Consider the following 16291-nt stretch of genomic DNA (forward strand, 5'->3'; position numbering starts at 1 on the left):
CCAGTCGCTCTCTCTCTTCCCCCCCCAGTCGCTCTCTGTCTTCCCCCCCAGTCGCTCTCTCTTCCCCCGCAGTCGCTCTCTCTCTTCCCCCCCCAGTCGCTCTCTCTCTTCCCCCCAGTCGCTCTCTCTCTTCCCCCCAGTCGCATTCTCTCTTCCACCCAGTTGCTCTCTCTCTTCCCCCCAGTCGCTCTCTCTCTTCCCCCCAGTCGCTCTCTCTCTTACCCCCCAGTCGCTTTCTCTCTTCCCCCCAGTCACTCTCTCTCTTCCCCCCAGTCACTCTCTCCCTTCCCCCCAGTCGCTCTCTCTCTTCCCCACCAGTTGCTCTCTCTCTTCCCCCCAGTCGCTCTCTGTATTCCCCCCCAGTCGCTCTCTCTTCCCCCCCAGTCGCTCTCTCTATTCCCCCCCCAGTCGCTCGCTCTCTTCCCCCCCAGTCGATCTCTCTCTTCCCCCCCAGTCGCTCTCTCTCTTCCCCCCAGTCGCTCTCTCTCTTCCCCCCAGTCGCTCTCTCTCTTCCCCCCAGTCACTGTCTCTCTTCCCCCCCAGTCGCTCTCTCTCTTCCCCCCAGTCGCTTGCTCTCTTCCCCCCCAGTCGCTCTCTTTCTTCCCCACCAGTCGCTCTCTCTCTTCCCCTCCAGTCGCTCTCTCTCTTCTCCCCCAGTCGCTCACTATCTTCCCCCCCAGTCGCTCTCTCTCTTCACCCCCAGTCGCTCTCTCTCTTCCCCCCCAGTCGCTCTCTCTCCTCCCCACCAGTCGCTCTGTCTCTACCCCAGTCGCTCTCTCTCTTCCCCCCCAGTCGCTCTCTCTCTTCCCCCCAGTCGCTCTCTCTCTTCCCCCCCAGTCGCTCTCTCTCTTCCCCCAGTCGCTCTCTCTCTTGCCCCCCAGTCGCTCTCTCTCTTCCCCCCCAGTCGCTCTCTCTCTTCCCCCCCAGTCGCTCTCTCTCTTCCCCCCCAGTCGCTCTCTCTCTTCCCCCCCAGTCGCTCTCTCTCTTCCCCCCCAGTCGCTCTCTCTCTTCCCCCCCAGTCGCTCTCTCTCTTCCCCCACTGTCGCTCTCTATAATCCCCCCCAGTCGTGCTCTCTCTTCCCCCCAGTCGCTCTCTCTCTTCCCCCCCAGTCACTCACTCTCTTCCCCCCAGTCGCTCTCTCTCTTCCACCCCAGTCGCTCTCACTCTTCTACCCAGTCGCTCTCTCTCTTCCCCACCAGTCGCACACTCTCTTCCCCCCCAATCGCTCTCTCTCTTCCCCAACAGTCGCTCTCTCTCTTCCCCCCAGTCGCTCTCTCTCTCCCCCCCAAGTCGCTCTCTCTCTTCCCCTCCCAGTCGCTCTCTCTTCCCCCCAGTCGCTCTCTCTCTTCCTCCCACTCGCTCTCTCTCTTGCCCCCAGTCGCTCACTCTCTTCCCCACAGTCGCTCTCTCTCTTCCTCCCCAGTCGCTCTATCTCTTTCCCCCCGTCGCTCTCTCTCTTCCACCAGTCGCTCTCTCTCTTCCCCCCCAGTCGCACTCTCTCTTCTCCCCCAGTCGCTCTCTCTCTTCCCCCCCAGTCGCTTTCTCTTCCCCCCAGTCGCTCGCTCTCTTCCCTCCTGTCGCTCTCTCTCTTCCCGCCCAGTCGCTCTCTCTCTTCCCCCCCAGTCGCTCTCTCTCTTCTCCCCCAGTCGCTCACTCTCTTCCCCCCCAGTCGCTCTCTCTCTTCCCCCCCAGTCGCTCTCTCTCTTCCCCACCAGTCGCTCTCTCTCTTCCCCCCAGTCACTCTCTCTCTTCCCCCCCAGTCGCTCTCTCTCTTCCCCCCAGTCGCTCTCTCTCTTCCACCCAGTCACTCTCTCTCTTCCCCCCAGTCGCTCGCTGCCTTCCCCCCCAGTCGCTCTCTCTTCCCCCCCAGTCGCTCTCTCTCTTCCGCCCCCAGTCGCTCGCTCTCTTCCCCCCCAGTCGAACTCTCTCTTCCCCCCCAGTCGCTCTCTCTCTTCCCCCCCAGTCGCTCTCTCTCTTTCCCCCCAGTCGCTCTCTCTCTTCCCCCCAGTCGCTCTCTCTCTTCCCCCCCAGTCGCTCTCCCTCTTCCCCCCAGTCACTCTCTCTCTTCCCCCCAGTCGCTCTCTCTCTCCCCCCCCAGTCGCTCTCTCTCTTCCCCCCAGTCGCTCTCTCCCTTCCCCCCAGTCGCTCTCTCTCTTCCGCCCAGTCGCTCTCTCTCTTCCGCCCAGTCGCTCTCTCTCTTCCCCCAAGTCGCTCTCTCTCTTCCCCCCAGTCGCTCTCTCTCTTTCTTCCCCCCCAGTCGCTCTCTCTCTCTCTACCCCCCCAGTCGCTCTCTCTCTCTCTCTCTTTCCCCCAGTCGCTCTCTCTCTTCCCCCCAGTCACTGTCTCTCTTCCCCCCAGTCGCTCTCTCTCTCTCTTCCACCCCAGTCGTTCTCTCTCTTCCCCCCAGTCATTCTCTCGCTCTCTTCCCCCCCCAGTAGTTCTTCTCTCTCTTCCCCCCCAGTCGCTCTCTCTCTCTCTTCCCCCCCAGTCGCTCTGTCTCTCGCATCACCCCCAGTCGCTCTCTCTCTCTCGTCCCCCCAGTCGCTCTATCTCTCTCTTCCCCCGCAGTCGCTCTCTCTCTCTTCCCCCCAGTCGCTCTCTCTCTTCCCCCCAGTCGCTCTCTCTCTCTCTTCCCCCCCAGTCGCTCTCTCTCTCTCTTCCCCCCCAGTCGCTCTCTCTCTCTACCCCACAGTCGCTCTCTCTCTTCCCCCCCAGTCGCTCTCTCTCTTCCCCCCACAGTCGCTCTCTCTCTTCCCCCTCCAGTCGCTCTCTCTTCCCCCCCAGTCGCTCTCTCTCATCCCCCCCAGTCGCTCTCTCTCTTCCCCCTCCAGTCGCTCTCTCTTCCCCCCCAGTCGCTCTCTCTCATCCCCCCCAGTCGCTCTCTCTCTTCCCCACCAGTCGCTCTCTCTCTTCCCCACCAGTCGCTCTCTCTCTTCCCCCCCAGTCGCTCTCTGTCTTCCCCCCCAGTCGCTCTCTCTTCCCCCGCAGTCGCTCTCTCTCTTCCCCCCCAGTCGCTCTCTCTCTTCCCCCCAGTCGCTCTCTCTCTTCCCCCCAGTCGCATTCTCTCTTCCACCCAGTTGCTCTCTCTCTTCCCCCCAGTCGCTCTCTCTCTTCCCCCCAGTCGCTCTCTCTCTTACCCCCCAGTCGCTTTCTCTCTTCCCCCCCAGTCACTCTCTCTCTTCCCCCCAGTCACTCTCTCCCTTCCCCCCAGTCGCTCTCTCTCTTCCCCACCAGTTGCTCTCTCTCTTCCCCCCAGTCGCTCTCTGTATTCCCCCCCAGTCGCTCTCTCTTCCCCCCCAGTCGCTCTCTCTATTCCCCCCCCAGTCGCTCGCTCTCTTCCCCCCCCAGTCGCTCTCTCTCTTCCCCCCCCAGCCTCGCTCTCTCTCTTCCCCCCCCCACCCTCTCTCTCTCTCAATACAATAATACAATACAAATCGCTTTATTGGCATGATAAGGTACATCTTATGTTGCCAAAGCATCAAAATACATTTATGGTTGAACACATAAACGCGGTTCCATTCATACAGTGTATAAACAGGTTTATCCCTGAGTTTATAAATATATTTTCGCCTTGTTTATATATACTCTTGTCTTAGTTTACTGGTTGTCCCTCTGTTCATGGCAAGCTGTAACATAGTGTGCCGCCAGTGTTACACAGCTTCTCTCCTCCCCCAGTAGGAATGGGAGTTTTTGGTTGTCAGTCAGATTTCTGAATTCAGGGCATATTTGTGAGAATTTTTGATAGAAATTCTCTCTGATGCCCTGATATTTTCCACAGGCTGTGAGGAAGTGCATCTCTGTCTCAACTACTCCCTGACTGCAGTGAGAGCATATCCTGTCTTCTCTTGGCAGCCTGGTCTGCCTGTGTCTGCCTTTTTCGATCGCTAGGCTATGTTCGCTAAGTCTGTACCTTGTCAAGGTTCTTCTCAGTTTGTTATCCTTTACCATGGTCAGGTAATCAGCTATGTTGTATTGTCTGTTTAGGGCCAAGTAGCAATTGAGTTTGCTTTGGGTTTTTGTTGTTTCTGCCCAATATGACAGATATTTTTCCTTTTGCTTAGCGACGATTGTGTTGGGTCGAATTCTTTGTGTTACCCTGTCACTGTCCTGGGGCTGGTTATTGTTAGTATTGTTATTAGTTACTTTATTGAGTCCCCCCCCCCACTCTCTCTCTCTCCCCCCTCTCTCTCTCCCCCCGCCTCTCTCTCCCCCCCTCTCTCTCCCCTCCTCTCTCTGTCCCCCCCCTCCTCTCTCTCTCCCCTCCCCCCCTCCTCTCTCTCTCCCTCTCCCCCCCCCTCTCTCTCTCCCTCTCCCCCCCCCTCTCTCTCTCCCTCTCCCCCCCCTCTCTCCCTCTCCCCCCTCTCTCTCCCTCTCCCCCCCTCTCCCTCTCCTCCCCCCCCTCTCCCTCTCCTCCCCCCCCTCTCTCTCTCTCCCCCTCTCTCTCTCTCTCTCCCTCCCCCCCCCTCTCTCTCTCCCTCCCCCCCCTCTCTCTCTCTCCCTCCCCCCCCTCTCTCTCTCTCTCTCCCCCCCCTCTCCCTCCCCCCCCCTCCCTCTCCCCCCCCCTCCCTCTCCCCCCCTCCCTCTCCCCCCCCCCCCCTCTCCCCCCCCCCCTCCCTCTCCCCCCCCCCTCTCTCTCTCTCTCCCCCTCCCCCGCGATTTCCCGAGGCGGCTCTCCCCCCGCGATTTCCCGAGGCGGCTCTCCCCCCGCGATTTCCCGAGGCTCTCCCCCCCCCCGCGATTTCCCGAGGCTCTCCCCCCCCCCGCGATTTCCCGAGGCTCTCCCCCCCGCCCCCCGCGATTTCCCGAGGCTCTCCCCCCCGCCCCCCGCGATTTCCCGAGGCTCTCCCCCCCCGCCCCCCGCGATTTCCCGAGGCTCTCCCCCCCGCGATTTCCCGAGGCTCTCTCCCCCCCGCCCCCCGCGATTTCCCGAGGCTCTCTCCCCCCCGCCCCCCGCGATTTCCCGAGGCTCTCCCCCCCGCGATTTCCCGAGGCTCTCCCCCCCGCGATTTCCCGAGGCTCTCCCCCCCGCGATTTCCCGAGGCTCTCCCCCCCCCCGCGATTTCCCGAGGCTCTCCCCCCGCGATTTCCCGAGCCTCTCCCCCCCCGCGATTTCCCGAGGCTCTCCCCCCCGTGATTTCCCGAGGCTCTCTCCCCCCCCCGCCCCCCGCGATTTCCCGAGGCGCTCTCCCCCCCGCCCCCCGCGATTTCCCGAGGCTCTCTCCCCCCCGCCCCCCGCGATTTCCCGAGGCTCTCCCCCCCGCGATTTCCCGAGGCTCTCTCCCCCCCCGCCCCCCGCGATTTCCCGAGGCTCTCTCCCCCCCCGCCCCCCGCGATTTCCCGAGGCTCTCTCCCCCCCCGCCCCCCGCGATTTCCCGAGGCTCTCTCCCCCCCCGCCCCCCGCGATTTCCCGAGGCGCTCTCCCCCCCCGCCCCCCGCGATTTCCCGAGGCTCGCCCCCCCCGCCCCCGCGATTTCCCGAGGCTCGCCCCCCCCGCCCCCCGCGATTTCCCGAGGCTCGCCCCCCCGCCCCCCGCGATTTCCCGAGGCGCTCTCCCCCCCGCCCCCCGCGATTTCCCGAGGCTCGCCCCCCCGCCCCCCGCGATTTCCCGAGGCGCTCTCCCCCCCGCCCCCCGCGATTTCCCGAGGCTCGCCCCCCGCGATTTCCCGAGGCGCTCTCCCCCCCGCGATTTCCCGAGGCTCGCCCCCCCGCCCCCCGCGATTTCCCGAGGCTCGCCCCCGCGATTTCCCGAGGCGCTCTCCCCCCCGCGATCTCACGAGGCTGTGTGCAGGCGTCACCGGGGCCGTGCGCATGCGTGCCGGCGTCAAGGCGGCTGCGCAACGGCCGTGCGCATGCGTGGTTGCCGTTTAAAAAAAAGCCAGAGCGGGCTCTCGCGGGCGGGCGGCGCATGCGCCGGCGAGGCGGCCCGCGGGGAGTAGACAGGGAAACCCCGCGGGCTGGCGGCCGTTTGAGCGGCTCACTTCGGGCCCCGACACCGTCAAACCTGAGAGGGGGAAGTAGAGAGAGACAGAGAGGGAAGAGGAGAAGGAGAGAGGGAAGAGAGATAGAGAAATTTTTGGAGCAGGCCTGGAGACCAGCACCGAGTCACCCCTGCGCGAGGGTGAGGGGTTGCTAAACACAATATAAAACTGAAATAAATTGTTAATTAATTCCCTAACACATAATTCAAATATTTACCTTAGTTCCCTAACACACAGAAAGTGTGGGGGAAAAAATCGTGAAAAATCAAGATGGCGGCCACTCACCTCGGTTCAGAAGGATAAGGCCCGCCCACACACGCACCGATTGGTCGAGCGGTCAGGTCACCGAAGCGTAGGATTGGTCAATGGTCGAGTCACTCGACACTCAACTGTAGGAAGACCTCGACGTCAGACGGTCGCTAATGAGAGCGGAACGCTGAACGTTTTTGGGATACCGCGGGCGGGATTTTTGTCCGGCCGAAACGTAAATAGGCCTATAACCGGTCCGGAATTGCAAGCTTTCTTTTGAGGCGACGCGCGCGTCGGCACGCTCTGTAACTTCCAAACGCATAGAGACCAGGCGGACAGACAGACAGACAGACAGACAGACAGAAGAGCCGCTTTATATATATAGATAGATGAATTGGCCTCTACTGTGTTCTGTGGTAGAGAATTCCACAGGTTCACCACTCTCTGGGTGAAGAAATTCCTCCTCATCTCTCTACTGAATGGCTTACCCCTTATCCTTAGACTGTGACCCCTGGTTCTGGACTCCCTGAACATCGGGAACATCCTTCCTGCATCTAGTCTGTCTAGTCCTGTTAGAATTTTATAAGTTTCAATGAGATCCCCTCTTGTTCTTCTAAACTCCAGCGAGTATAAGCCCAATCGACCCAATCTCTCCTCATACGTCATTTCTGCCATCCCAGGTATCAGCCTGGTGAATCTTCGCTGCACTCCCTCCATGGCAAGAACATCCTTCCTCAGATAAGGCGACCAAAATTGCACACAATACTCAAGATGTGGTCTCACCAAGGCCCTGCACAACTGTAGCAAGACATCCTTGTTCCTGTACTCGAACCCTCTCGCTACGAAGGCCAACATACCATTTGCCTTCTTAACTGCCTGCTGCACCTGCATGTTTACTTTCAGCGACTGGTGCACAAGGACACCCAGGCCTCGTTGCACTTCCCCTTCTCCCAATCTATTGCCATTCAGATAATAATCTTCCTTCCTGTTTTTGACACCAAAGTGGATAACCTCGCATTTATCCACATTATATTGCATCTGCCATGCGTCTGCCCAATCACCCAACTGTCCAAATCATACTGGAGTTTCTCGGCATCCTCCTCACAGCACACACGCCCACCCAGCTTTGTGTCATCTGCAAACTTGGAGATATTACATCTAGTTCCCTCGTCTAGATCATTAATATATATTGTGAATAGCTGGGGACCTAGGACCGATCCCTGCGGTACCCCACTAGTCACTGTCTGCCACTCGGAAAAAGACCCGTTTATTCCAACTCTTTGCTTTCTGTCTGCCAACCAGTTCTCTATCCAAGTCAATACCTTGCCCCCAATCCCATGTCCCTTAACTTTACATGCTAATCTCTTATGCGGGACCTTATCGAAAGCCTTCTGAAAGTCCAAATACACCACATCCACTGGTTCTCCCTTATCTATTTTACCAGTTCCATCCTCAAAAAATTCCAGTAGATTAGTCAAGCACAATTTATCTTTTGTAAATCCATGTTGACTTTGTCCGATCCTGTCACTGTTTTCCAAGTGCTCTGCTATTACATCTTTTATAATGGACTCTTGCATTTTCCCTGCTATCGATGTCAGGCTTACCGGTCTATAATTCCCCGTTTTCCCTCTACCACCTTTTTGAATAGTGGGGTAACATTAGCTACCCTCTAATCCATGGGAACTGTTCCAGAGTCTATCGAATTTTGGAAGATGACCAGCAATGCATCTACTATTTCTAGGGCCACTTCCTTAAGTACCCTCGGATGTAGATTATCAGGCCCTGGGGATTTATTGGCCTTCAAGCCCGTCAATTTCCCTGACACCATTTCCCTACAAATACTGATTTCTTTCAGTTCCTCCCTCTCATTAGACCCTATGTTCCCCGACATATCTGGGAGGTTATTTGTGTCCTCCTTTGTGAAGACAGAACCAAAGTATGTATTTAATTGGTCCACCATTTCTTTGTTCCCCATTAAAAATTCCCCTGATTCTGACTGCAAGGGACCTACGCTTGACTTCACCAATCTTTTTCTCTTCACATATCTATAAAAGCTTTTACAGTCAGTTTTTATGTTTCCTCCAAGCTTACTCTCATACTATGTTTCCCCCCCTCTTAATTAATCCCTTTGTCCTCCTTTGCTGAATCTTAAACTGCTCCCAATCCTCAGGTTTACTGCTTTTTCTGGCCAATTTATATGTCCTCTCCTTGGATCTTATGCTATCCCTAATTTCCCTTGTTAGCCACGGTTGAGTCACCTTTTTTGTTTTATTTTTATGCCAAACTGGGATGAACAGATTCTGTAGTTCATCCATGCGATCTTTGAATGTTTGCCATTGCCTATCCACCGTCAACCCTTTGAGTGACATTCCCCAATCAATCCTACCCAACTTGCGCCTCATACCATCATATTTTCCTTTATTTAAATTCAGGACCCTAGCCTCTGAGTCAACTACTTCACTCTCCATCTTAATGAAGAATTCTATCATATTATGATCGCTCTGACCCAAGGGGCCTCGCACAACAAGATTGCTAATTAATCCTTTCTCATTACATAATACCCAGTCTAAGATGGCCTGATCTCCAGTTGGTTCCTCGACATATTGGTCCAGGAAACCATCCCGTATACACTCCAGGAATTCCTCCTCCACAGTATTGTTACTAATTTGGTTAGCCTAATATATATGTAGATTAAAGTCACCCATGATAACTGCTGTGCCCTTATTGCACGCTTCTCTAATTTCCCTTTTAATGCCATCCCCAACCTCCGCATTACTGTTTGGGGGTCTATATACCACTCCCACTAATGTTTTCTGCCCCATGGTATTTCTCAGTTCTATCCATACAGATTCCACATCGTCAGAGCTAATATCCTTCCTTACAATTGTGTTAATCCCCTCTTTAACCAACAATGCTACCCCACCTCCTTTTCCTTTTTGCCTATTTTTCCTGACTATTGAATACCTCTGGATGTTGAGTTCCCAGCCTTGGTCACCCTGGAGCCATATTTCCATAATCCCAATTATATCATATTCGTTTACCTCTATTTGCGCAGCCAATTCATCCACCTTATTACGAATGCTCCTTGCATTAAGACACAAAGCCTTCAGGCTTGTTTTTTGAATGCTCTTAGACCTTTTAGGATTATTATTTACTGTGGCCATGTTTGATTTAAACCCTTGATTTCTCTGACTGCCACCTTTATTTTTCTCCTTCCTGTCTTTTGCTTCTATCCTTGTTTCCCTTTCCTCTGTCTCACTGCTCAGGTTCCCAACCCCCTGCCATTTTAGTTTAAACCCTCCCCCAGAGCACTAGCAAACACTCCCCCTAGGACATCGGTCCCGGTCCTTGCTGAAACAAGGATTTAAGTATATTATTAATGATTTGGGGAACTATACCAGTTAGGCCCAATTCTCTGAACTAAAGCAAGCTGTATCCCTAAAACAGGATTGTCCCTATCTCTACTATATATCTTCTGACCAACATCCTGAGTCATATAATCACATGAACGAAACTTGACTGCAAACCAAGAATATGATGGATATTTTCCTAACTTAAGAGGTTTTCTTCCTACAGCTTCACGTGGCTGCGATGATCTTGAGAATGGAGAAGACATATCAATTCTTCAACAAGAGGCATTTAAAATAAAATATTTTGATAAAGCTGACTTATTGACCCAAGATAAAAATGGTTCCCTTACATTCCAATGCTACAAGAATAATGTTGAGGAAATAACCAATGATCCACGAAAGCAGATTGATTCACATGACCTTTCCCTTTGGTTTTTGCCTGCATCATTGACAGACTCTGGGAATTACAGTTGTCTTCTGTGGTGAGTAAGTTTTGCTTTCTACTGCAAGTGAGAAAGAGGTATACTGATTCCGGGTTAGTAGATGTAGCTGATGAGAGTTGACTGATAAAATGGAGAATAGCCGAATAGTAATTGAGTGCTTTTATTTTCTGTTCACCTATTAAATTTTGCATAAGTTACTGAATCACTGGGGTGAATATTCGTGTGTCCAATTCCATTGGGCAAGCCTGCAACCCACCTGATGGCATCGGTGTAAAGAACAAGCCATTTTTATGGCTGGGAATCATTCAATTAAGTGCTTTGTGCATTGAGTGCGGTTGGAGTTTTGCTAAGTGGGAGAGTTCGGATAAGTGGGAGGTGAGGGTGTGTTTTTTGCTCTGTTTTGTTCCCCACTCCCAGGCTTAGACATCACTGCGGAGGCGGAGCAGTGAGACGAGTCAACCAAACAGGCTCCACAGACAGTATTCAAGGAGGAGGTTGGTGATCAGCTGGTTGGTTGGTTTTCTTCCTTCTCTTCTCTTTCATACCTTTAAGTTGGTAAGTCCTATTGAATAGTGGTGTGATATTATCATATATATCCGGGCAGGGTCTTCATAACTAATAATAAGAAATTTAATTAATTATATAGAATGGAGCAGGTGATGTGTTACTGTTGCGAGATGTGGGAGCCAGTGAACCCCATTGAGGCTAACGGTGATTACATCTGCGACAAGTGTTTGCTGCTAGAGGAACTCAAGTTCCATGTTATGGAGCTTGAGACCGAGCTTCGGACACTGCGACACATCAGGGAGGGGGAGAAGTTCCTGGACTCTATGTTTCAGGAGATGGTCACACCTATGAAGTTAATTACTGCAGATGTAGTCCGTGGTCAGGGACAGGACGGTGTGACTACGAGTGAGGAAGGTACAGGGATCCAGGATGTAGTGTTGAAGGAGACGCAGCCCTTGTTCTTGTCCAGCAGGATCGAGGTTCTTACTCCCTGTGAGGGCGGGAGCGGGGACTGCAGGGAGGATGAGCAACCTGGCCACAGCACCGTGGTACAGGGGGCCATTCAAGTGGAGGGAGTAAAAAGAAATGTTGTAGTGGTAGGGGATAGTATCATTAGGGGGATAGATAGGGTTCTCTGCAGTCAAGAGCGGGAGTCCCGAAGGCTGTGTTGCCTGCCTGGTGCCAGGGTTAAGGACATCTCTTCTGGGCTGGAAAGAAACTTGCAGTGGGAGGGGGAGGATCCAGTTGTCGTGGTCCATGTTGGTACAAACGACGTAGATAGGACAAGGAAGACGGTTCTGTTAAAGGAGTATGAGCAGCTAGGGGTCAAATTAAAAAACAGAACCTCAAGGGTAATAATCTCTGGGTTATTACCTGAGCCACGAGCGAATTTGGCTAGGATAAATAAAATTAAAGAGTTAAATGCGTGACTCAAAGACTGGTGTGGGAGAAATGGGTTTTGCTTCTTGGGACACTGGCACCAGTACTGGGACAGGAGGGAGCTGTTCTGTTGGGACGGACTCCACTTGGCCAGTGCTGGGACTAGAGTCCTGGCGAATCATATAACTAGGGCTGTAGAGAGGGCTTTAAACTAATTAGTGGGGGGGAGGTTTCTAGAGAGCAAATCATAGAAATGACAACAGAGAAGGTCATAGACTTAGGTAGCAGTGGGGGAATTAAAAAACAGAATGTGTCAGGAAGGGACAGAAGGTATGGAGTAAAAAGTAAAGTACTAAAAAGGGAAAAAACAGGAACTAAGTGTTACAAAACATATTTGAAAGTTCTTTATCTGAATGCACGTAGCATTCGTAACAAAATGAATGAGTTAATGGCACAAATAATGACATATGGGTATGATCTTGTGGCCATTACAGAAACATGGCTGCAGGGTGACCATGACTGGGAATTAAACATACCAGGTTATTTAACAATCAGGAAGGACAGGCAGGAAGGGAGAGGAGGTGGGGTGGCTATGTTAATAAAGGAAGGAATCACTATAATACAGAGAAATGATATTGGGTCAAAGGAGCAGGATAGTGAAACAGTTTGGGTGGAGGTAAGGAATAATAAGGGGAAAAAAACACTAGTGGGTGTAGTCTATAGGCCTCCGAACAGTTGCAACTCTGTTGGACGGAGTATTAATCAGGAAATAGTTGAGGCTTGTAATAAGGGAACAGCTATAATTATGGGGGATTTTAATTATCATATTAACTGGACAAATCAAATTGGGCAGAGCAGCCTTGAGGAAGAGTTCATTGAGTGTATTAGGGATGGGTTTCTTGAGCAGTATGTAACTGAACCGACCAGGGGGCAAGCAACCTTAGATTTGGTCCTGTGTAATGAGACAGGATTAATTAAAAATGTCCTAGTAAAGGATCCCCTTGGAATGAGTGACCATAACATGGTTGAGTTCCATATTCAATTAGAGGGTGAGAAGGTTGGATCTCAAACAAGCGTGCTGAGCTTGAATAAAGGAGACTATGAAGGTATGAGAGCGGAATTAATTAGAGTGGACTGGGAAAATAGATTAAAGGGTAAGACGGTACATGACCAGTGGTGTACATTTAAGGAGTTATTTTACAACTTCCAAGAAAAATATATTCCACTGAGGAAAAAAGGGTGTAAAAGAAAAGATAGCCATCCGTGGCTAAGTAAAGTAATTAAGGATAGTATCCGACTAAAAACAAGGGCATATAAGGTAGCCAAATCTAGTGGGAGGATGGAAGATTGGGAAGTCTTTAAAAGACAGCAAAAAATAACAAAAAGATTGATTAAGAAAGGGAAGATAGATTATGAAAGTAAATTAGCAAAAAATATAAAAACAGACAGTAAAAGTTTCTATAGTTATATAAAAAGAAAAAGGGTGGCTAAAGTAAATGTTGGTCCCTTAGAGGATGAGACCGGGAAATTAATGGTGGGAAACATGGAGATGGCAAAAACACTGAACAATTATTTTGTATCAGTCTTTACAGTAGAGGACACTAAGAATATCCCAACACTGGACAAACAGGGGGCTCTAGGGGGGGAGGAACTAAATACAATTAAAATCACTAAGGAAGTGGTACTTGGTAAAATAATGGGACTCAAGGCGGATAAATCCCCTGGACCTGATGGCTTGCATCCCAGGGTCTTGAGGGAAGTAGCGGTAGGGATTGTGGATGCATTGGTAATAATTTTCCAAAACTCACTGGACTCAGCAAAGGTCCCGGCAGATTGGAAAACTGCTAATGTAACACCATTATTTAAAAAGGGTAGTAGGCAGAAGGCTGGAAACTATAGACCTGTTAGCCTAACATCTGTGGTTGGTAAAATGTTAGAGTCCATTATTAAGGAGACAGTAACGGGACATTTGGATAAACATAATTTAATAGGGCAAACTCAGCATGGTTTCATGAAGGGGAAGTCATGTTTAACAAATTTGCTTGAGTTTTTTGAGGAAGTAACATACAGGGTGGATAAAGGGGAACCAGTGGACGTAGTGTATTTAGACTTCCAAAAGGCATTTGACAAGGTGCCACACAAAAGATTATTGCTCAAGATAAAAAATCACGGGATTGGGGGTAATATTCTGGCATGGGTGGAGGATTGGCTCTCTAACAGAAAGCAGAGAGTTGGGATAAATGGTTCGTTCTCAGATTGGCAACCAGTAACTAATGGTGTTCCGCAGGGGTGAGTGCTGGGTCCCCAACTCTTTACAATCTACATTAACGATTTGGAGGAGGGGACCGAGTGTAACATATCAAAGTTTGCAGATGATACAAAGATGGGACGGAAAGTAGTGAGTGAGGAGGACATAAAAAACCTGCAAAGGGACATAGACAGGCTAAGTAAGTGGGCAGAGATTTGGCAGATGGAATACAATACTGGAAAGTGTGAGGTTATGCACTTTGGCAGGAAAAATCATAGAGCAAGTTATTATCTTAATGGCAAGAAACTGGAAAGTACTGTAGTACAAAGGGATCTGGGGGTCCTGGTGCACGAAACTCAAAAAGTTAGTATGCAGGTGCAGCAAGTGATCAAGAAGGCCAATGGAATGTTGGCTTTTATTGCTAGGGGGTTGGAATATAAAAACAGGGAGGTATTGCTGCAGTTGTACAAGGTATTGGTGAGGCCGCACCTGGAATACTGCATACAGTTTTGGTGTCCATACTTAAGAAAAGACATACTTGCTCTCGAGTCAGTACAAAGAAGGTTCACTCGGTTAATCCCGGGGATGAGGGGGTGGTCATATGAGGAGAGGCTGAGTAGATTGGGACTCTACTCATTGGAGTTCAGAAGAATGAGAGGCGATCTTATTGAAACATATAAGATTGTGAAGGGGCTTGATCGGGTGGATGCGGTGAGGATGTTCCCAATGATGGGTGAAACTAGAACTAGGGGGCATAATCTTAAAATAAGGGGCTGCTCATTCAAAACTGAGATGAGGAGAAACTTCTTCACTCAGAGGGTGGTAGGTTTGTGGAATTTGCTGCCCCAGAAAGCTGTGGAAGCTACATCATTAAATAAATTTAAAACAGAAATAGATAGTTTCCTAGAAGTAAAGGGAATAAAGGGTTACGGGGAGCGGGCAGGAAATTGGACATGAGTCTGGGTTCGGAATGGTCATGGCCCTGTGGGTAGTGGAGCGGGCCCAGGGGCCGTGTAGCCTTGTTCTGCTCCTACTGTGTTCTAATTCTGTTAGATTTCAGGAGATGGTTTTATTCCTGTTCCTGGCTGGGGTGGAGATTGCCTTTACAGAAGGTAAGTACTGTAGAAAATATAGGGACAGAGTGATCTCCTGGAAGAATTTCGATCGCCTAGATGGGTCGGAGAGGAATTTCCCAGATTTTTTTCTCCCAAATTGGCCATTGGGTCTTTATCTGGTTTTTCGCCTCTCCCGGGAGATCACATGGGTTCGGGTGGATGCAGAGTGATAGAAGATTTGAGGTTAGGATCAGATCAGCCATGATCTTATTGAATGGTGGAGCAGGCTCGAGGGGCCGATTGGCCTACTCCTGCTCTTATTTCTTATGTTCTTAATCTCAGTGAGCTGCCAGTGCTGATTGATAACTTGCTGTTCGGGATGGGTGGGAAATCTGGCGGCTCCTCCACCGAGTCTGTTGTATCCGTGTGTTAATGGAGACACGGAATGCAGGAGTAGCTTTCACAGGTGTTTACTGAACAAAGTCTGGAGGTGAACTAACAGATACAAGACGCTATACAGGCTTATATAGCCCGAGTGGCCATTACCGGCATTACAGTATACAGGGGCTCTTAAAGGCACATACACCACAGAGTTGAGCCATAAGTGAAGCCTTCAAGGGGAGGAGGTAATCCAGGATGGGCAAGGAGGGACCCGCAGCAGATGGGAAGATTTGTGTGGGCCATGAGAAGCATTAATGCTCGAACGCATCTACCTGGGCCTGACAGACAAGCAATGCCTTTGGAGATTACGATTCATAAGAGAAATAATGACAAAGTAACATCCTGCAGGAGAAACCTCCAGTTTAGTTCCAAGGCAGACATGGTGCAAAAATGACAATTGCCTTTAATTTCTTTGCCTTGCATTCTTTTCAGGGTGCCACTGGAGACTGTAGTCTGTAGTGCATCGCTGTATAAAGCAGATGGCTGATGCCTTGTTTGCAAGAACAAGTAGGTATGTCACTTTCCGCATAGGCAACAGAAAACAGATGGAAGACACTTTCTCATAATCACCCCTTACACATTTCCCATTGGCAGTGTACACCATGCCTTGTAATAAATCATTATCATCAACATTTGCTCTGTTAGCCTACTTATCTTCCAGGAAGTCCACTCCTCTTCACTGTATATGTCTTTTCCACAGCCATACAAATTAAATGTCTGCACATTCTAGAACACCAATGCCAATATATTTTATTTACTAAATTGTCCTGATTCTAATGCTTCCCTTCCTAACAATCTGAGGGCTAGAAATTGGAGGTGTTAGTGCTCGCAGTTAAGGCCTGTTTTGGTGAAAAAAATGGCGTCCGCCTCACTTCCGGTGGGACCTGTGGTGGCTGCCATTTTCGGTAGGTTGGTGACACTGTCAATGCCCGCGCTCACTGGAGATATTTAGATTAGGCAGATCGTGACGTCAGTGAGTGTGCAATGCTCATTTGACGCCTGATCTGCCATTTACGCGTTTGCCGCTCCACTTACTAGCCTGTGTTAATCACGACCAGCTGACCAGTAGGAAGGAGCTTCCAGCAGCACTATTTAAAGGGATTATCATCAACAATTTGCAGCTGACATGATTTTTCAGTT

The 16291-nt window shown here is 51.1% G+C and overlaps 1 protein-coding gene across 1 annotated transcript in view; it reads left to right on the forward strand.

Annotated features, from left to right (window-relative positions):
- The window catches only part of LOC147111753 (interleukin-1 receptor type 1-like), a 127640-nt gene that overhangs the window by 48020 nt on the left and 63329 nt on the right, over positions 1-16291 (forward strand). Inside the window, 1 exon segment of the mRNA XM_085998294.1 lies at positions 9805-10060. Within this exon segment, the coding sequence (XP_085854420.1) occupies positions 9805-10060 (256 nt within the window).

Source organism: Somniosus microcephalus, chromosome 10, assembly GCF_052327205.1.
Source record: "Somniosus microcephalus isolate GS21.2 chromosome 10, FLI_Smic_1.0, whole genome shotgun sequence".
Classification (NCBI taxonomy): domain Eukaryota; kingdom Metazoa; phylum Chordata; class Chondrichthyes; order Squaliformes; family Somniosidae; genus Somniosus; species Somniosus microcephalus.